Source organism: Hemibagrus wyckioides, linkage group LG15, assembly GCF_019097595.1.
Source record: "Hemibagrus wyckioides isolate EC202008001 linkage group LG15, SWU_Hwy_1.0, whole genome shotgun sequence".
In the NCBI taxonomy this organism is placed as follows: domain Eukaryota; kingdom Metazoa; phylum Chordata; class Actinopteri; order Siluriformes; family Bagridae; genus Hemibagrus; species Hemibagrus wyckioides.
In genome coordinates this window covers 21,784,913-21,806,335 of record NC_080724.1, presented here as the reverse complement: position 1 = coordinate 21,806,335, position 21,423 = coordinate 21,784,913, and the positions used below count along the sequence as shown (strand labels likewise).

At 42.3% G+C, this 21,423-nt stretch overlaps 1 protein-coding gene across 1 annotated transcript in view; it reads right to left on the bottom strand.

Annotated features, from left to right (window-relative positions):
* Nucleotides 1–7,429: 7,429 nt before the first annotated feature.
* Nucleotides 7,430–21,423, bottom strand: part of top1b (DNA topoisomerase Ib) — a 28,036-nt gene continuing 14,042 nt past the window's right edge. The window contains exons 4-21 of the mRNA XM_058409974.1: nucleotides 20,522–20,630; nucleotides 20,200–20,258; nucleotides 19,562–19,645; nucleotides 18,730–18,826; nucleotides 18,530–18,624; nucleotides 18,258–18,373; nucleotides 17,956–18,077; nucleotides 17,698–17,820; nucleotides 16,621–16,808; nucleotides 15,702–15,846; nucleotides 15,426–15,569; nucleotides 15,006–15,191; nucleotides 14,114–14,182; nucleotides 13,822–13,936; nucleotides 13,488–13,615; nucleotides 13,289–13,383; nucleotides 12,817–12,966; nucleotides 7,430–9,438 (exon numbers count right to left, since the gene is read on the bottom strand). Of these exons, the coding sequence (XP_058265957.1) occupies nucleotides 9,336–9,438; nucleotides 12,817–12,966; nucleotides 13,289–13,383; nucleotides 13,488–13,615; nucleotides 13,822–13,936; nucleotides 14,114–14,182; nucleotides 15,006–15,191; nucleotides 15,426–15,569; nucleotides 15,702–15,846; nucleotides 16,621–16,808; nucleotides 17,698–17,820; nucleotides 17,956–18,077; nucleotides 18,258–18,373; nucleotides 18,530–18,624; nucleotides 18,730–18,826; nucleotides 19,562–19,645; nucleotides 20,200–20,258; nucleotides 20,522–20,630 (2,128 nt within the window). The 3' untranslated portion in view covers nucleotides 7,430–9,335. The remainder of the gene's footprint in view (nucleotides 9,439–12,816; nucleotides 12,967–13,288; nucleotides 13,384–13,487; nucleotides 13,616–13,821; nucleotides 13,937–14,113; nucleotides 14,183–15,005; nucleotides 15,192–15,425; nucleotides 15,570–15,701; nucleotides 15,847–16,620; nucleotides 16,809–17,697; nucleotides 17,821–17,955; nucleotides 18,078–18,257; nucleotides 18,374–18,529; nucleotides 18,625–18,729; nucleotides 18,827–19,561; nucleotides 19,646–20,199; nucleotides 20,259–20,521; nucleotides 20,631–21,423) is intronic.

The following is a 21,423-nucleotide window of genomic DNA, read 5'->3' as shown; positions in this document are numbered from 1 at the left end:
ATTCTGATGCAGCCTGCATAGCCCTTATATTCTAGACAGTACTGATGACACGTTCTGGTTCTAAAATGTCCATTTTAGAGCAGTCTGACAAAGCCGTCATATTCCAGAGCATCCCCATGATGTGTCCTAGTTCTAGAATGTCCATTCTGGCACAGCCTGCCAGGGGTTCTAGAATGTCATATTCCAAAGCATCCAGGTGACACGTTCTGGTTCTAGAACGTCTGTGCTACATAGCAGTCTTAGATAGCCATTGTGTTCCAGAGTGTCCCCATTACGTGTCTTGGTTCTTGAATGTCCATTCTGATGCAGCCTGCATAGCCCTTATATCTAGACAGTCACAATGGCATGTTCTGGTTCTAGAATGCCCTGAAAAAAAGCCTTTCATGTTATTATAGGACATGTCATGAATTATTTCAACTTTAATCACCTTACTAAAAAAAACAAGGCTCCAAAGTGGCAGAAAAGATCAGCGTTCACTCTACGGTCTGGAGATCTATCGTGTGTGTGTGTGTGTGTGTGTGTGTGCACATTTTTAGGACATTCTAGAATAAGGGACATTCAGGAAGTAGAAGCAGTGTATATAATATATAATTCTATATTTTAAGAAATCCTACAAGCGGTGTCAGTATGTCAAGGATCGTTGAAACTTCCTCCAGGACGTTCTAGAACAAAACCACACATCAGTGGGACGTCCGAGAACACGATGGTTCTAGGACCTGAAGATTTGGGGCAGTGGTGGTTTAAGTGGTTAAGGCTCTGTTTGTTAGGAAGGTCAGGGTTCAAACCTCTGCACCGCCAAGCCACAACTATTGAGCAAGGCCCTTAACCCTCTCTGCTCCAGGGGCAATGTATCATAACTGCCCCTGCTCTCTGACCCCAACCTGTCCTGCAGGTGGACTGAGTGCTGTGGAAAAGGTTCTACTTCTAATTCTACACGTAAGGTAGGGGTTTTTTTTTGGCGGAGAGGGGGGCATTGTGAGTCCACTACGTGTCTACATCATCACTGTGTTCTAGAATATGATGGTTCTAGAATATAATGGTTAAATTGCTCTCTTCACACATCAAAGACTTGTTTTTTTTCTTCTCCCAGGCTATTCTAGAATGAATGAAGTCGTTTAGAATATAGTGATTACTGTAGAACAACCTGAAGAACACACAATGGCTCTTGAAAAACACTGAATTTAATTCTACATTTAAAACATTTTTATCAAGAAAACAGTTCTAGATTTCTGCAAACGGTTCTCGTGAGAAGCCAGAAACCAAACCACAGCAGCTGCAGCTCGTCGGGTTAAAGCGGGTTTCTGCACCGCAGTGGCACAGATGACACAAACATATTCTAGAACATCCCCACGATGGGCTAGCGTGTGTCGGGGGGGGGGATTCTAAAACGATGTCTGGATTAAATTGTCATGTTCTAGAATGATCTTATTCTAGAACGTCACCAGTGGCATGCTCTCGTGTTCTAGACGGTGTGGCCCAAACCGAAAATTCTTCAGCGTTCTACCAAAACATCTTCTTTCTGGAGTCGTCATAAACTAGAAGGCACAGTCGGAGTGCCTTCTGTTCCCGAATCCTGGAAAAATGATCCCAGAATTCCAGCGCGGTCCGCACGGAACCATTTCTCTGATTGTTCTTTTACATCATTCTTTTGAATACGATTTCATTTTAAAACATTTCTAGGTTCTGATTGGTCAGATGGTGTGGAGTAAATACAGAAGAAATAAATGAAACACTCTGTGGGGTTCTGCTGTTCCAGGAAAATAATCCACACATGCAACTTTAACAGCTTTGCCCCTGACCTCTGACACTGGAGACTCCTTCTATAAAACGGCACCATTTTCTCATTAACGACTCACACTGTAGGGATTTCCTCGATGTCTCGCTCCAGCGTCGCTGCACAGCACCACAGGACTGTTTATGGAGAATTATCAGTAGTATATTGTCCAAAGAAAATGGCGGGATGTATGAATATGAGTGAATATGCAAATTAGGACAAGCTCTTCTGACATCACAACAACAACAACAAGCCTAATGCTATTGTGCTTGCTAACATGCCTGAGGTCAGAGTTTTTAGTCTTTAGTGACATCACAATGCTCTGACACTGGAGTCTCCTTCCGTGAATGTTACATAAACACACACACACAAAAAGTTCTAGAATGTTCCAGAGATGTGCCCTGGTTCTTTAAAGTCCAGTCTGCACAACTGCCATACCCCAGACCCCCCCCCCCCCCCCCCCAGCGCCCTGATGACACACTCTGGTTCTAGAATGTTGTATTCTAAAGATTGTTAATCAACAATCCGATGGAAAACGACTCTGCACCTTCTGACCGATCCGAATCCAGACTTTATTAGATATTAGAAAAGCCATGCCTCGGTTAAGAGCAGCTCCGTAACACCTTTTAAGGTAAAAGACACATCCGCGTTATCTGTGCCACTTCTCTGCACAAACCGATGCTAACCCAAATAGCTGCGGCGGTTGTGGTTTGGCTTTTGCTTCTCATGAGAACCGTTTGCAAAAATTGTGCACTGAGGAACCTGCACAGGAAAGAACGTGATGCGTCTTACTTACTCACGCCTTCGCTCTGTTGTGGAGACAGACATGAAACGCAGCAACAGAAACTCCAGCAGATGAGAAGAAGAAGATTCAGGGAAAAATATGGTTTCCATCTGTAACATCTCCAGCTCAGTGAAAACCGTCTGGAGTCGAGCCAGTGAAGTTTTCAATATCAGACTCTGGGGTTAAGACATTTCACATGCAGGAACCAGAATTTTGATAGTTTCTGTTTGTTTTTTAGCGACACTGTGCTACTATAAATCACCACAGAGCTTTAAAGGTGCAGTAAGTAAATCTCAGTGCTGTCCAGTCACTACACCACACCATCACCACACCATCACCATCACCACACCATCACCACACCATCACCATCACCATCACCATCCCAATCCCATCACCACACCATCACCACACCATCACCATCACCACACCATCACCATCACCATCCCATCACCACACCATCACCACACCATCACCACACCATCACCATCACCATCCCATCACCACACCATCACCATCACCATCACCACACCATCACCATCACCACACCATCACCACACCATCACCACACCATCACCACACCATCACCATCACCATCACCATCACCATCCCATCACCACACCATCACCATCACCATCACCATCACCACACCATCACCATCACCATCCCATCACCACACCATCACCACACCATCACCACACCATCACCACACCCATCACCATCCCATCACCACACCATCACCATCACCATCACCACACCATCACCATCACCACACCATCACCACACCATCACCATACCATCACCACACCATCACCACACCATCACCATCCCATCACCACACCATCACCATCACTTCACCATCCCATCACCACACCATCACCACACCATCACCATCCCATCACCACACCATCACCACACCATCACCATCACCATCCCATCACCACACCATCACCATCCCATCACCATCCCATCACCACACCATCACCACACCATCACCATCACCACACCATCACCACACCATCACCACACCATCACCACACCATCACCACACCACACCATCACCATACCATCACCATCACCACACCATCACCACACCATCACCATCACCATCCCATCACCATCCCATCACCATCACCATCACCATCCCATCACCACACCATCACCACACCATCACCATCCCATCCCCATCACCATCCCATCACCACACCATCACCATCCCATCACCATACCATCACCATCACCATCCCATCACCACACCATCACCACACCATCACCATCACCATCCCATCACCATACCATCACCACACCATCCCATCACCATCCCATCACCACACCATCACATCACCATCACCATACCATCACCACACCATCACCACACCATCACCACACCATCACCACACCATCACCACACCATCACCACACCATCACCATCCCATCACCATCACCATACCATCACCACACCATCACCACACCATCACCATCCCATCACCATCACCATACCATCACCATACCATCACCACACCATCACCACACCATCACCATCCCATCACCATCACCACACCATCACCACACCATCACCACACCATCACCATCCCATCACCATCACCATACCATCACCACACCATCACCACACCATCACCATCCCATCACCATCACCATACCATCACCACACCATCACCACACCATCACCATCACCATCACCATCACCATCCCATCACCACACCATCACCACACCATCACCATCCCATCACCATCACCATCCCATCACCACACCATCACCACACCATCACCATCACCATACCATCACCACACCATCACCACACCATCACCATACCATCACCACACCATCACCATCACCACACCATCACCACACCATCACCATACCATCACCATCACCATACCATCACCACACCATCACCATCACCACACCATCACCACACCATCACCATCACCACACCATCACCATCACCACACCATCACCATCACCACACCATCACCATCACCATCACCATCACCATCACCACACCATCACCATCACCATCACCATCACCACACCATCACCACACCATCACCATCACCACACCATCACCATCACCACACCATCACCATCACCATCACCATCACCATCACCATCACCACACCATCACCACACCATCACCACACCATCACCATCACCACACCATCACCATCACCATCACCACACCATCACCATCACCACACCATCACCACACCATCACCACACCATCACCATCCCATCACCACACCATCACCATCACCATCAACACACCATCACCATCACCACACCATCACTACACCATCACCATCACCATACCATCACCACACCATCACCATCACCACACCATCACCATACCATCACCACACCATCACCATCACCATCACCATCACCACACCATCACCACACCATCACCACACCATCACCATCACCACACCATCACCACACCATCACCACCACCATCACCATCACCACACCATCACCACACCATCACCATCACCACACCATCACCATACCATCACCACACCATCACCACACCATCACCATCACCATACCATCACCACACCATCACCACACCATCACCATCACCATCACCACACCATCACCACACCATCACCACACCATCACCATCCTATCACCACACCATCACCATCCCATCACCACACCATCACCACACCATCACCACACCATCACCACACCATCACCATCATCATCCCATCACCATCACCACACCATCACCATCACTTCACCAACCCATCACCACACCATCACCATCCTATCACCATCACCACACCATCACCACACCATCACCATCACCACACCATCACCACACCATCACCATCCCATCACCACACCATCACCATCATCATCCCATCACCATCACCACACCATCACCACACCATCACCACACCATCACCATCACTTCACCATCCCATCACTACACCATCACCACACCATCACCACACCATCACCATCACCACACCATCACCATCATCATCCCATCACCACACCATCACCATACCATCACCACACCATCACCATCACCACACCATCACTACACCATCACCATCACCACACCATCACCACACCATCACTACACCATCACCACACCATCACCACACCATCACCATCACCACACCATCACCATCATCATCCCATCACCACACCATCACCATCACCATCACCATACCATCACCACACCATCACCATCACCACACCATCACTACACCATCACCATCACCACACCATCACCACACCATCACCACACCATCACTACACCATCACCACACCATCACCATCATCATCCCATCACCACACCATCACCATCACCACACCATCACCACACCATCACCACACCATCACCATCACCACACCATCACCACACCATCACCATCACCATCACCACACCATCACCATCACCATCACCATCACCAGACTAGGCTTTTAGGCTTGCATTTAAAGTTCTGGCTTCTGATTGCTTAATTAATTTTCCATAACAACACTACATCGCATACACTACGATTTCTATAGCAACCGCTCATTCACAGGAGCTCGTACTCCAGTGCGTAAGGAGAAACGATTTTTACATTTCTGGAAGGAGTCTCCAGTGTCACAGATGAAGCTCTAACAGGATCGGCCACTAAACGAATCAACTTTAGAAATTTCCGGCGGCTTGTGACGTCAGATGAACGTGGAGGTGTGTCCTAATTTGCATATTCATACATATTCACAGTTCCATACGTTTGAGCCTACCATTTTTAATTTTTTATTATTCTACATTAATAGTTTTCAGTGTAGTGGTGAATGTTGATACGGTGAAGTTGTCTAGGAGTCTTCAGTGTGAGGAACTTTTATTTTGTCGGTCAGACGTGAGGTTTCAGACACCTAAACAGAGGAGTTTCTGCTCCTTTGTGCTTTCTGTGTAACAGCAAGCTGCGTTTTTGCTCCAAATGATTAAGTCCAAGAGAAAGAAACTGAGGTGAAGGAAGAACTGGGAAACGTGAGCGAGAACAGGAACCAAAGCGTCTCTTGAACGATTCACAACCTTAAACATGAGACTGAAATCACAGAAAGGATCGAATTATTTATAACAAAATCAGTAGATTTTGAACAGCAAACACTTTGAAGGAGGAATAAATAAAATATTTATCCAACACTGAGTCCCTGTGTAGCGTTTTTAATGATGTCCTGGGATTAAATCACCGTCACTGAGGATCGTTTCAGAATCTCAATTATAGACCATAACTTTACTGGCAGAAAGATGGAGAGTAAACAGACACACTGCATAGATGGACTAGCAGACAGACTGACAGATAGACAAACAGGCAGACAGACTGGTGGAAGGACAGACAGACAGGTGGAAAGAGAGACAGACAGACATGTGGAAGGACAGACAGACAGGCATGCAGGCAGGTGGATAGATAGACAGACAGGCAGACAGAGTGTGGAAGGATGGACGGACAGAGACTGGAAGGACAAACAGGCAGACAGACTGGTGGAAAGACATGGATGGACAGCCAGCCAGGTGGAAGGATAGACAGACTGATAGACAGACATGTGGAGGACAGACAGCCAGACAGGTGGAAAGATAAACAGGCAGACAGACTGGTGGAAGAACAGTTAGAAGGATAGACAGAATCCACAGGCAGGCAGACTGACAGATATGCTGGTCTTGGTGGAGGAATGGATGGACAGCTAAATAATGGAGAGAAAGAACTGTCAAAAGGAGAGACAGATGGGCAGAAGACACATGGAATGGTGGACAGATGACCACAAAGATTTACAGACAGTTAGACAGACAGACAGATAGATAGATAGATGCATACAATAGTTTATTAAAATTGAATCCCAGACTCTGAAGGAGATTATTGCAATACAAAGTTTATTTAAATTCTGAAAACAGAAAATACACAAAAGCAAGACATCAGGATGAATGAACGCGAGAATGTGAAAGAAAAAGGAGAGAATAAGAAAAGTGTCATGGTTTTATTATTTGTAAAACAAACCCCATATTGATATTAAAAACAATAAAACATGATTGCTTAAGGCTAAATGTGGTAAAAATGTTGAAGTTAGCTTTAGCACACGTTCTAACAGCTATAAATAAGTGCAGAGCCTCACATTAAAAAGTTAACTTCCGACACTTTTGTTCCTAATTCTTTACAAAGAAGACCCCCATCTTCCGCATTGTACACTGCATTTCATACACATCTCTATTCATTTGGCAAAAAAATTGCATCTCACATATATAGAGAAACCAGTTCTTCATGTTCATCACCACGTGTGTGTGTGTGTGTGTGTGTGTGTGTGTGTGTGTGTGTGTGTGTGTGTACGTCTCACCCAGCCATGTTTCAAGTAAGTGTGTAGTAACTGTACTGCTGAGAGAAAAAAATATAAATCATTCTGCACAGAAATAAAAAGAAACCAGGAAAAAAAGGGGAAAATTCACTACAGCGTCAGCGTTAACACGAACGTCGCCCCTTTCACATATTTGCACGAATGAAATGTACATCCCTGATAGAAACAGAAACTAAATATATTTTTTTTAAAAAAACACCAAAAAAACAAATAATAATAATAAAATCCCGAAAATAAAAGAGTGGTAGGGATGCACCAATCCGGACGAGAAAGAAAAAAAATAAAAATAAAATAAAACTGTTAAGGTTTAATAATAAAAAAAAAATATACAAGATCTGAAGCTGAGAAACTCTCCTGTGTTTATGGATTAATATTTTATTATTTTATTTCATTGGAATAAAAAGTAGGATTAGGATTTATTATATTTACATTTAAATAAGGGGAAAAAAAATGTTTTAATCAATTTAATGCCGAGGAAAACAAGTGTAAATTTAAATTCATGGTAAATTTCTGTGTACGTTTTCTTTCATTAAAATACAGTACATTATAGTTGGTTTTAAACCACCGTTAATTTTTTTAATATTAAAATAATTAAAAAGATTTTTGAAAGCATTATTAAAATACATATATATATATATATATATATATTATTAAAAAGGGGGGGAGAATAATAAAAAAAAAAAAATCACTTTTTTTTCCAAATTGTATTGAAGGAAATTTCAGACTGTGTCTTGTTCGGAGATTCCCACTTCGAGTTATTGTCCTGGCTCAGCGACTCATAATAAAAAGAAAATATTTTTGGATTATACTCCTTTAAAAAAAAAAAAACAAATAAAACACAGGCTCAGTACCGGGTTTTGGGTCCGGGATGATTCTCGGAGCGGTGATAAAAATAAAAACACTGGAGGATTGGTGCATCCCTGGGTGACGTATTCGGTTCCATGATCCACCTTGCTGGAGTTTAAAAACACGCTCGAGTTTTCCCGTAAATGGCTTTCCGTAGCTCGCTTCCCGATGTGCCTCTTAAAACAACTCTGATTTATTTCTTATATTAAAATATAGAATTCATCGACGGCTAAAACCTGACTAAGATGCTTAAAAACCCCAGAAGCGAGTGTACAGCCTAAGGTAAGTGTGTGTGTGTGTACGTGTGTGTGTGTACGTGTGTGTGTGTTGGAGCGAAGTGGCCGTGGTTCTCCTCAGGGTTCCACGCTCAGGTCTGGGACTCGTCGTTTCATCAGCCGGATGGTTTACAGGGAAGGTTTTCGGGTTGTGTTATTTCTGTGTGTGTTTTGTTTTTGAAAGCCGTCCAGTTTTGTTTCCTCACTTTGCTTTAACACGGTCAGACACGGTGAACTCGATGGATAAACGCTAACCCTTGGAAAATTGTTAAAACCACCATGGTTTCTTTAAAACTCGTAGTCATCGTCAGCCATGTCGATGGCCCAGGCGAACTTCTCCCGCTGCGTTTTGTTGTAGATCTTTTCGATGGGGATTCCCCATTTTTTACACCTGTAGAGAGGAGACAGAAAACAACATTATAGTATCATGTACACACACACACAGAATGTACAGGAGTTCAGAAGGTGGGGGGCCAAAAAATAAATAAAAAATCTCCACAACAAACTGTCCAAAACAGAAAGCCCCTCCCGTGTGTGTGTGTGGGGCTCGGAGAGTTCCTGTACGTATTGTGTCACACTGAGGACTTTTCTCCCAAAATAGAGCTGGAAGTGGAACAGCAGGTAATCATAACAACTACTCCATTTATCTTTCACCCAGGAGTCACAACCAATGATCTACTTATATCATTATATATATATATTTTTTATTTTTACATATGATTTTTTTTTTTATAATTTGTTTTAATAATTTCAAATTTTTTATATGTATATAATTTTAATTAATTTTTTAAAAAGAATATTTTAAAAAATCTCTAAAAAAAAATCTATATATTTTCTAAAAATAAGTATTTAATTTTCTAATAAATGTGCAACAGGTTGCTCAAAATTAAATAAATAAATTATACAGATATAATTAAATTAAATAATTTTAATTCATTTAAAAAACAAAATAACAAAAAAAAAAATTAATAAAATGTATTTAAGATATTTAGGACTGTACAAATAGATTTTTAATATGCTTAAAAATATTTTTAGCAGACTAAGGTGTTGATTAAGTGTAAGAATGTGAATAGTTCAGGTTAAATTGTGGTAACGACCTGGAGGTGATTTATAAGATTCCATTTTAATTGGAAAAGCAGTTGGAAGTTAATCGTGTGTACGAGCGAACGCTTTGCACGAGAGGTTTCCATTCAAACGGACCAATCAGCAGCCGGGAGTCTCACTGCTTCGGCACTCGAGTGGAAATTCACAGAATAGTTATAGTTATTTCCCACCTTCACTTTTGTGTGTGTGTGTGTGTGTGTGTGTGTGTGTTTTGGGATGATGTGGCCTACTCTCTGGCACACAAACCGAGCCCATTGTTCGCGCTCTCCCTCCTCCACCCTCAGCTTTTCCTCACAGCTGGTGAACACGAGGCTGCGTTCTCCATTTCCCACAATGCACCACGAGGACTTTCCCTCTCCGAGCACTCGCTTGCGTGTCTCGAGGACTTCACGGCTTATTTGAATACAATGCTGCGCGGCTGGCGGTGTGAATTGGTGACGGTAAATAAGACACCGTGTGTTTGAGGCGGTACAAACACGCCGACGCAACGATTCTTATCCTGAAGACGTAGAGAGGGGAAATAATTTGGCGTGCTGACCTTCAGGAGCTGCAGCTTCTAGTGTTAAAATAAACACCAGGAGATTCACGGCAGTGTGGAGGAACACAAACACGCCACACACAGGGCTTAAACCTGCACAGGAAGTCATTGCGTGTGTGTGTGTGTGTGTGTGTGTGTATGTATGTGTGTGTGTGTGTGTGTGTGTGTGCGTGTGTGTGTGTGAAGATATAAATACATAAAGACATTTTTAGACGATCCTGAGGTTTTGTGCTTTTTTTTGTAAAGGTTTTTCTACTTGTGCATGGGGTTCTGGGTAATTTCCTACATTTTTTTAGTGTAATTTTACGTGCGTCCTGATTGGCTGTCAGCTTCTAAACAGAGGTCACCTCACACCAGGGAAAAAACAGAAATGTCCGACTTCCGCTTTAAAAATAATAATAAATAAACAACCCCACAACACAAACCACCAAAATTCCATAATGAAGAGTGAAGCTGAAACTAAGACAGACAGAACTCAGGAAAAGGAAGAGCAGAAAAAAAACAAGTGAGCAAAGCGAGAGAGGAAATAAAAAAACAGAGAGAGAGAGCAAGAAAGTAAAAGAACCAAAGACGAAACAAAGCAAGAAAAAGGAGAAAGTGTACTGTGTAAAAGAGTAAAGAAGAGTGAAGGGGAGTGTAGGAGGAGTAAAGGGGAGTGTAGGAGGAGTAAAGGGGAGTGTAGGAGGAGTAAAGGGGAGCGTAGGAGGAGTAAAGGGGAGCGTAGGAGGAGTAAAGGGGAGCGTAGGAGGAGTAAAGGGGAGCGTAGGAGGAGTAAAGGGGAGCGTAGGAGGAGTAAAGGGGAGCGTAGGAGGAGTAAAGGGGAGCGTAGGAGGAGTAAAGGGGAGCGTAGGAGGAGTAAAGGAGAGCGTAGGAGGAGTAAAGGAGAGCGTAGGAGGAGTAAAGGAGAGCGTAGGAGGAGTAAAGGGGAGCGTAAGAGGAGTAAAGGGGAGCGTAAGAGGAGTAAAGGGGAGCGTAAGAGGAGTAAAGGGGAGTGTAGGAGGAGTAAAGTGGAGTGTAGGAGGAGTACAGGGGAGTGTAGGAGGAGTAAAGGGGAGTGTAGGAGGAGTAAAGGGGAGTGTAGGAGGAGTAAAGGGGAGTGTAGGAGGAGTAAAGGGGAGTGTAGGAGGAGTAAAGGGGAGTGTAGGAGGAGTAAAGGGGAGAGTAGGAGGAGTAAAAGGGAGTGTAGGAGGAGTAAAGGGGAGAGTAGGAGGAGTAAAGGGGAGAGTAGGAGGAGTAAAGGGGAGTGTAGGAGGAGTAAAGGAGAGTGTAGGAGTAAAGGAGAGTGTAGGAGGAGTAAAGGGGAGTGTAGGAGGAGTAAAGGGGAGTGTAGGAGGAGTAAAGGGGAGTAAAGGGGAGTGTAGGAGGAGTAAAGGGGAGTGTAGGAGGAGTAAAGGGGAGTAAAGGGGAGTGTAGGAGGAGTAAAGGGGAGTAAAGGGGAGTGTAGGAGGAGTAAAGGGGAGTGTAGGAGGAGTAAAGGGGAGTGTAGGAGGAGTAAAGGGGAGTGTAAGAGGAGTAAAGGGGAGTGTAAGAGGAGTAAAGGGGAGTGTAGGAGGAGTAAAGGGGAGTGTAGGAGGAGTAAAGGGGAGTGTAGGAGGAGTAAAGGGGAGTGTAGGAGGAGTAAAGGGGAGTGTAGGAGGAGTAAAGGGGAGTGTAGGAGGAGTAAAGGGGAGTAAAGGGGAGTGTGGGAGGAGTAAAGGGGAGTGTAGGAGGAGTAAAGGGGAGTAAAGGGGAGTGTGGGAGGAGTAAAGGGGAGTGTAGGAGGAGTAAAGGGGAGTGTAGGAGGAGTAAAGGGGAGTAAAGGGGAGTGTGGGAGGAGTAAAGGGGAGTGTGGGAGGAGTAAAGGGGAGTGTAGGAGGAGTAAAGGGGAGTGTAGGAGGAGTAAAGGGGAGTGTAGGAGGAGTAAAGGGGAGTGTAGGAGGAGTAAAGGGGAGTGTAGGAGGAGTAAAGGGGAGTGTGGGAGGAGTAAAGGGGAGTGTAGGAGGAGTAAAGGGGAGTGTAGGAGGAGTAAAGGGGAGTGTGGGAGGAGTAAAGGGGAGTGTAGGAGGAGTAAAGGGGAGTGTAGGAGGAGTAAAGGGGAGTGTAGGGAAGTTGAGTGCAGGTCAGAGGTTGAGATGAAAGTGAAGTTACCAGGCGACGGAGATGCGTGGGTCCAGGTAGTTGAGCTTGGAAGTTCCCAGAGCGATCTGTTTGTTCTCCTCACGGTCGGTGGCCTGCACCTCCAGCTTCATCAGCTGCTCAGACAGCCTCTGGACCGCCTTCTTCTTCGTCTCCACAGCCCTGAAAGGATCAGTGGAAATTAGACACTGTTTTGTTTATATAATAAAAACAGAAAACAAAGCAATTACATAATAAAGTGAGAAATAAAACAGCAACGGAAAGGGAAAGAAAGCAAGAAGACGAGCAAAAAAAAAAAAAGGACTAAAAATGAGAAGAAAAAAAAAGACGGTAAGAAGGCAGGCAAGAGAAAAGGAGCGTGAAAGAAAAGCAAAAAAACAAAAAAAACAAAGAACACTGCAATAAACAAACAAAAAAGAACAAAAGCAAAAAATGAACAGGAAGAATAATGAGGAGAGAAAGAACTGCACTGAAACACACTCACTTTTTGCTCTTCTCATCGTGCATGGCCTTGGCGTCCGCTTTGGCTGACTTCAGCTCTTTCTTGGCGGCAGAAAGCTGTTCCTTTTTCGCATCGATCTGCAGGAACGAGGGAACAAAGCCACTGAGTGCAGAGACAGCAACAGAGGAAAAGTGTGAGGGTGAAGGAATAAAAAGTGCTCGGGGTTTAGAGGAAGACTCACTTTGGCCTGCAGGTTCTGCATGGACTTCTCAAAGGTTTTGGGCGGCGCCCTCTGGTGGTTACATAGGATCGCAACAGCGCGGTTAGCTCTGTTATAGGACAGGATCTTCGCTGGAACATTATCTTCAGCTACAGAGTGAAAATGAGAGAGAGAGAGAGATTACAGATTAAAAGATGTGGTAAATAAACGAGAACAAACATCATTTACTGCAACGTGTTAGTGAGAAATATTAGAAAAAAAAGGGGGTCGGGGAGAGAGAGGGAGAGAGAGAGAGAGAGAGAGAGAGAGAGGGGGGGAGAGAGAGAGAGAGAGAGAGAGAGAGAGAGACACTCACGGTTAGTCAGTTCTTTGAGTTGTTGCTGTAAGGTGATTGAGGCGTTGTAGGTACGAAACACTTTGGCCGTTAATCCGTCCATCAGCTCCTGGAGATGTTTGTTCAAAATGGACGTCTGCAGAGGAAAGAATACTCACTGATTAAACAAAAAACAAACAAATCATCAATACAACATTTTATTATTATTTTCTGGAATACGGAGATCGAGACACGCAGGGTGAGAAATTTTACAAAAACTTTCATCTCAAAGCTTCAGCTTAAACGGAGAGGGAAAAGAAGTGCTGGGATTTACATTGAGTCTGTCGAAGACGTCGTCTTCCGGCTGCTTGTTCTCCAGGAACAGCTGCAGGTTCTTAAACACCTACAAGACCAAACACAAGTCCGAGTCGCACACTGGAACAACTCTGAACAGAAATGATGCAGCTGATGATGGAGAGAAAATACAGATGTGTTTTCATGTTTAAGTCACTTTATCGTGTGTGTGTGTGTAAGAGGTGGACAGAGGGAGAGAGAAAGAGAGAGGTAGAGAAAGAGAGAGACAGAAGGGGGAAATGAGAGATACAGAGAGAGACTGAGAGGGGAAATGAGAGAGAGAGAGAGAGAGAGAGAGAGAGAGAGAGAGGTGAGAGGGAGGGAGAGTCTAAGCTGCTTTGTGCATTCCACAGCCAGGTGGCTTATCCTTCCTGTGCTCAACTCCAGCACCAGGTGTTTAATAGGAAAAAGTGCAGTGTGTGTGTGTGTGTGTGTGTTTTCGCACGCATGGGTGGTAGTGTTCACGTAAATGTGTGTCATCACTTTTATTGTGTTTAACTACAGTCTTGTTTATCAGGCTATTAAAAAAATGTTGCTACCCTCCGTGTGTGTGTGTGTGTGTGTGTGTGTGTGTGTGTGTGTGTGTGTGTGTGTGCCAGGAAAAGCAGGAAACAGATCTCCCTTAAGACAAAGCTGACGGAAACCTTACAGGCCAAGATCACCTGTCTGTGAAAACATCCTCTACTCTACACACAGACGCATGCGCATGCACACACACACACACACACACACACCCCCATGCGCGCACACAGAGACAGACCCTCCAAGTTTCTCATTTCTATTTGATTTTTAGATATAGCAGTGATGATTTTGAGGAGGATGATGAGGATATTGATGATGCTGGACAGATGGGGAATGTCCGTGTGTCTCACCCTCTTCTCCACAGGGATCTTGTTGTAGTAGCGGATGGAGTCTTTTCCCAGGAAGTCCAGCTCCACCACGTACTCCTGACCGTCCATCTCAGGGTGCAGGTTAACATGCTCCACCCGCAGAGAGCAGCAGCCCACAGTGTCTGCACTTTCACCCTCCTCCTTCTCATTACCTGCTCTCAGAGCCAGCTAGAGAGAGAGAGAGAGAGAGAGAGAGAGAGAGAGAGAGACAGAGAGAGAGAGACAGAGAGAGAGAAGATCAACAAATTAAAAAAAGCACACTTTTTATCCATTTAGTGTTAAAATTAATGCTGTGCATCAGACTGGAGAATTCTACAGCATTATGGAGCAAAAATGAATAAAGGATTCTGATGAATTTTCAACTGTGTGTGTGTGTGTGTGTGTGTGTGTGTGTGCGCTCACCTTATCGATGAAGTAGAGAGCGACGGCTCTCTGTCGGATTCGCATCTCTTTGCTCTTCCAGTCTTCACGATACTGTGCTCGGATCTTCTCCACACACTTCTTCAGCCTGCGTGCTGTCTCATACTTCTGCCAGTCTTTCTCTCCCTTTAAGACACACACACGTTAACTCACACCTTGGGCTTCAAACACACTACTGTACAAAGCCAGAACATACACTTCTGGTCCAGATTAAAAAAAACATCTCTCTCTCTCTCTCTCTCACTCTCACACACACACCTTAATCCGTGAGCTGGGATTCAGCATGATGTACTTGATGGAGCCTTGGATGTTCTCCGTCCACGATGCCAGCCATGTCACTTTGTTATCATGACGAACCTCTTTCCACCTGGACCCTGGAGGAGGTTTGGGATGCTTTGAGTCCCTGCAGCAGGGGGAGAGAGAGATATTAGGTGAGGAACTGGATTTGTCAGTCACATATGAAGTGATAGAAAGAATGAAACAAATTAAAGAAGCACGCTTTTTATCCATTTAATGTTAGAGTTACTGCAGTAAATCAGACCGGCGAATTCTACAGCATTGTGGAGAAAAAATGAATTAAAGTTCCTGATGAAATTTCAGCACTGTGTTCTTTATTGACCGAAAACAAAGAATGATGTCATGATGTTCGTCTGAAATTGCTGTTAAAGCGTTGAAGTTTAATCTGTACCAGGATCAACACTGTGTCGCTAACGTTACTTTTAAATAAATAAAGACTTCAATAAAGACTAGAGTAGTTCGTTTTCAGTGGGGGAAAAAAAAAAAGTAATAAAAATAAAAAGATGAAATGCCCTTCCTGCTGAGGAACCTGACTGTACACAGGGAGAAACACTGAGTAACGAACGCCCCCTTGTGGTCTAAGGGTATAACACACAGACAGAGCTATAAATTTTACCACCATTATGATATTACCCTCTGAATCACAGCTATTATAAATTCCTGAATGAATCACACCTGAGACTTTAAAATTCCACTTCCTGTCTATGGAAAGAACTTCCTGGAGTGATAAATCAGGTGAACACATGACTCACGATGATTCTGGTGCAATAGTAAACACCAGGGTTTTTAAAAGTAATCTGGAGTAAATATTTCCTTCAGAAATCCAGAAACATCTCTGAGCTTTTAGACACGATTAAAACGCTGAAACATTATTTATTACTTGCTGCAGTTGATGATGACGTCCTCGGGGCGAATGCGCCGCTTCAGCATGCCCATCTTCGGGTGGTCTCCTCGACCTCGGAAAAGGCCAGGAGGCTCGATCCGGAAGTTTCCGATGCGCTCTTTGTGGTTGTCCATCAGGCAGAAGCCGTATTCCCCCACCAGCCGCTCGTTCTCCTCTTTGATTTTCTGTCAGGAGTAAAAGTGAGTGTTGGAGGACCTGGTTATTTGACTGGTCAGTTAACATAAATCTCAACTTGACGGACTTTAAAGAACAGAATTTCACCAGGACTAAGAACACCATCGAGAACACTCAGATAACTGATCAATGTCAATTATGTCAAGAGAAACAGTGTTGTCTGTCTGAAGAGAAATAAACACACACCTGGGTTGTTGCACGATTTAGAGCACGCTTATTATTATTCATTATAATTTATTATTTTGACTCAAAATAACTCTCCCCTCTTCATTTTACCTTATATGGAGTTTGTGGGTGTTGCTGTATGCAAATTAGCTGTACAACTTTTGTACATTTTACCTTATATGGAGTTCCGTGGGTGTCGCTATATGCAAATCAGCTGTAAGGGTTTTTATACATTTTAACTTTTATGGCGATTTTGTGGGCGTTGCTACACGCAAATGAGCTAAATGAGTTTTGTACATTCTACCTTTTATGGAGTATTGTGGCCGTCGCTATATGCAAATTAGCTGTACGGTTTTTATACATTCTACCTGTTACGGAGTATTGTGGGCGTCACTATATGCAAATAAATTAAACAAGTTTTGTATATTATCCAGGATGAACATGCACACTAGAAGACTATTGAATGAAGCCCACCGTTTGTGTAATTCTACACATCTACACACAGATTTTTGCCTTCATAGATTTTGTTTACACATTATATATATGTATGTATGTATGTATGTATGTATGTATGTATGTGTATATATATATATATATATATATATATATATATATATATATATATATATATATATATATATATATATATATATATATATATATATATGTTTTTGCAGAAGCAGGAAAAGAATCTGTCTAGACGGCGTCTCTCACCTGTTTCTCTTCCTTCGTCATCTGTTTCCGAGCCTCAGACTGCGCTTTAAAGTATTCGCTCATCTCAGTGAAGTTACATTTGTTCAGATCAGAAATTTTGGACTTCTCCTCTGAGGTCATTTCCTGTGCAGAAAACAAGCACAAACATGGCAATACTGCTGGGGAGGAAAAGTCTATTACTCTCGTCTGATCTAGGAGAATCTTTGGCTCGAGATTATCTGGGAGATAAAGTGAGAGAGAAAGCGAGCGTGTCGTTACCCTCCTCCAGTCTTTGAAGAAGTTTTTCTTAAATATATCCTTAGTTGTGTATTCATGGTCAAGCATTTTGGCAAAGAAGGTTGCCACTTCCTCTGCCGAGTCGCTCAGCTTCATGAGCTTTCCTACAGAAACAGAAGTGAAGATGGCTCGGTTATCTCACACACACACTAATAAACGTCTAAACTGCAGGGCTGGTCACTTCTAAGCTCTGACTGGCCAGAAGATGATGAGGTGTGAGACAAATGAAACACTTGGAAATAAGTCAGCTTTGGGGTGATTTTTCTTTAACTGAATGAACTCACCATCATAATAAAACCTGACGTTTTCCGGAAGTCTCTCGTACGGAGGCGCGAAGACGGGACCTTTATGTTCCAGGAACCTCCATTTGGAGCCGTCTGTGTATCTCTCTTCCTCCCACCTGAGCGGCAGAGACGCAGAAAGAAAAGCCAGCGGTCATGGTCAGTCATGTGTTTCGCTGAGGTTAGCAAAATGTCATGAATTCCACGACAGGACAACACAAATCCGGGACAGACGTCCGGAATATCTTCAAAAACTGCTAAAATCCCACCCTCACCATTTCCATTTCTCCTCCGGCTCCTTCTTGCCCCTCTTCTTCCCTCCGCTTGTATCGTCTTTCTTATCTTTCGATTTCTTTTTCGGCTTAACGTCCTGCAACGGTCAGAAAAAGAACAGTTCAGGTGTAAAAAATGAATAAATCTCACACTGAACGATTAAGAAAAACAACTAAAAGACGGACGGATGTGGGATCAGTACCTCTTCCTCTTCATAATCATTGTAGTCTTCCTCCTGCTTCCGTTTTTTCACCTTATTCTCCTTTTCCACTTTGATCTTTTTGGGTTTGTGCTCGGATCTGTTTTGGAGATAAATGAGGTTTAATTGTCGACCAATGGTTAAAAAATAAATAAATATCTGTAGGGCTCATAATAAAAACTAGAACAGATTTAATGCATAAGTCGTTCTACACGCTGCTGTAATTACACATTATGAATTGTTATAATATTGTAATAGTGTCATTATAACACTTGTCTCTTATTCATCATATATTATTTAAAAAAAAGTCTAATTAGACTAAAACAATATAAGTTTCGAAATTACGGCTCCATAGATGCATCAGCACAGTCAGTTAAAAGTTAATGTTAATTAAAAAAAATAGTATATATTAAAAATATTAAAATATTTTATATTAAATTATATTTATATAATATATAAAAATATATTATATTAAATACTAATAAATATTTGAAATAATATTAAAAATAAAAACAATATAAATTATTAAAATATTAAATATAAATTAGAAATATTTATGTACAGATATAAAGATTTTACTATAAAAAAAGAAAATCTATTTATAAAGCGGTTCCTCTCTCATCCCTGCAGTTGATTCTGTAGCTCCACATTTTTGTATTTATTTTACATCCTTATCCCGGTTAATTAGCTCGGAGGCCAGATGACTCGGCTAGACAACGTCTGGAAGGCGATTTACTGACACTTCAGCATTTTAGCTCCACCCTTGGATTGATAAGATTTAAAAACAAAACAAAAAACAGGCAAACACAGCATCATATAAGAAGAGTTCACGCACTCGTCATCATCCCTCTCCCTCTTCACCGTCTTCTCTTGCTTTGGAGAGTAGCCGAAGCCGTTGTCCTCCTCCGTTTTGATGTGACTGCAGAAAAAATTTATATTATTTATATATATATATATATATATATATATAACATTAAACAAACTTTAATTCTTTCAACTTCATCCCATCAAAAATGACAGAATCTGAACAGAATTATTCATTAAGATCTTAACGGCAGTCAAATTACAGATCATGGAGCGATGTATTATAATAATAGAAATTATAATACTCCATATTAGCAGTATTTTTTAAAGATACAGAGCTGTAGAGTATTTGCAGTATAGATACGGTTCTCTGTATATTATACAAAAGGAGATGGCGCACACGCGCGCACACAGTAGGGAAATCTGATTACATATCTGTCATATAGCAGACGCCTTTATCCAGAGCGACTTAACATTTCTCTCATTTTATACATCAACTGAGGGTTAAGGGGGCCTCGCTCAGGGGCCCCAGCAGTGGCAGCTTGGTGGACCCGGGATTCAAACTCACAACCTTCTCAAACCTTCTTCCCCATAATTAAGGAGTGTTATGTAAGTATTCGCAGTGGAAGTGTATTAATGATGTGTTTCAAAATAATTAGGGTGTAGTACCTGACATAGCCGTTCTCCTTCTCACGCTTATGCTTCCCGTTAGAGCTGTGGGATTTAATCTGGAGAGGGGAAAAAAATACATCATAAAAATGCACACACACACGTATACACATATGTATACACACACGTACAGTACAGCAGGTAAGTAGAGACTGAGCACTATATTAAAAATAGAACAGCAACACGATACCAGAGTGTAACACGAGCTTGATTTGGCCCCGAGGTACACGCTAGGCATGTGGAGTGTTTATTTAAAATTAAAAAAATAAAATAAAATAAAAAATAAAAATAAAGGATAGAACGAAAGAAAGAAAGGCCACACCTTCTCTTCTCTCTTCTTTTCTTTGTATCTCTCGCTGCTGTCCTCCCGGTGTTTCACTCGCTCTTTCTCGCGGTCCTTGTGCTTCTTCTCGGATGAATCTCTGTGCTCACTGTGTGTGTGTGTGAGAGAGAGGGGGGGGGGGGCAGATGAACAAAAACAAATGAGTAATGAAATATAACAGGCAAAACTTTCATTCAGCAAAACTTTAACAGCTTCGCTCAATCAGAAGTTTCTTTATTTTCTTTACTTCTTTAAACATAAAAAAGAAATTAAAGTGAGTTCCAGCTTTTAGGCGAGGGTCAAAAACTTTACATGACTTGTTGAAGTCAATTAATTCTAAACAAATATAACCAGGATGTTTTATTAGCATGTAAAAAAACCGAAAAGCAAAAAACTTTTAGCGATTTTCACTCCTGGAAATCAGAGACTATACATGCATTTATTTAAAAAAAAAAATAAAGAAAAAAAATAATAAATTGTATGGAAAAAATCAAGTAGCGTTGAAACGTATAAAAAGATAAATAAGTAAAATATTAATGAGCAATTTTTACTCCTGGAAAATCAGACTGACTACATGCATTTATTACTATAAATAAATAAATATATAAAAAAGCATGTAGTGTTAAAACATTTAAAAAGATAAATAATTAAACTATTAATTCTAACTGAATATAACCAGAACGTTTTATTAACGTGTAAAAACAGGAACAAGAAGCAAAAAATCAGCAGCAATTTTTACTCCTGGAAAATCAGACTGACTTTACGTGCATTTATTTAAAAAAAAAAAAAAAGAAAAAAAAGAAAATAAATAAATAAATACTAACGTAAAAAATTAAACAAAAGCATGTAGTGTTGAAACGTATAAAAAGATAAACATGGAATAAAGTACATGCATCTAAAAC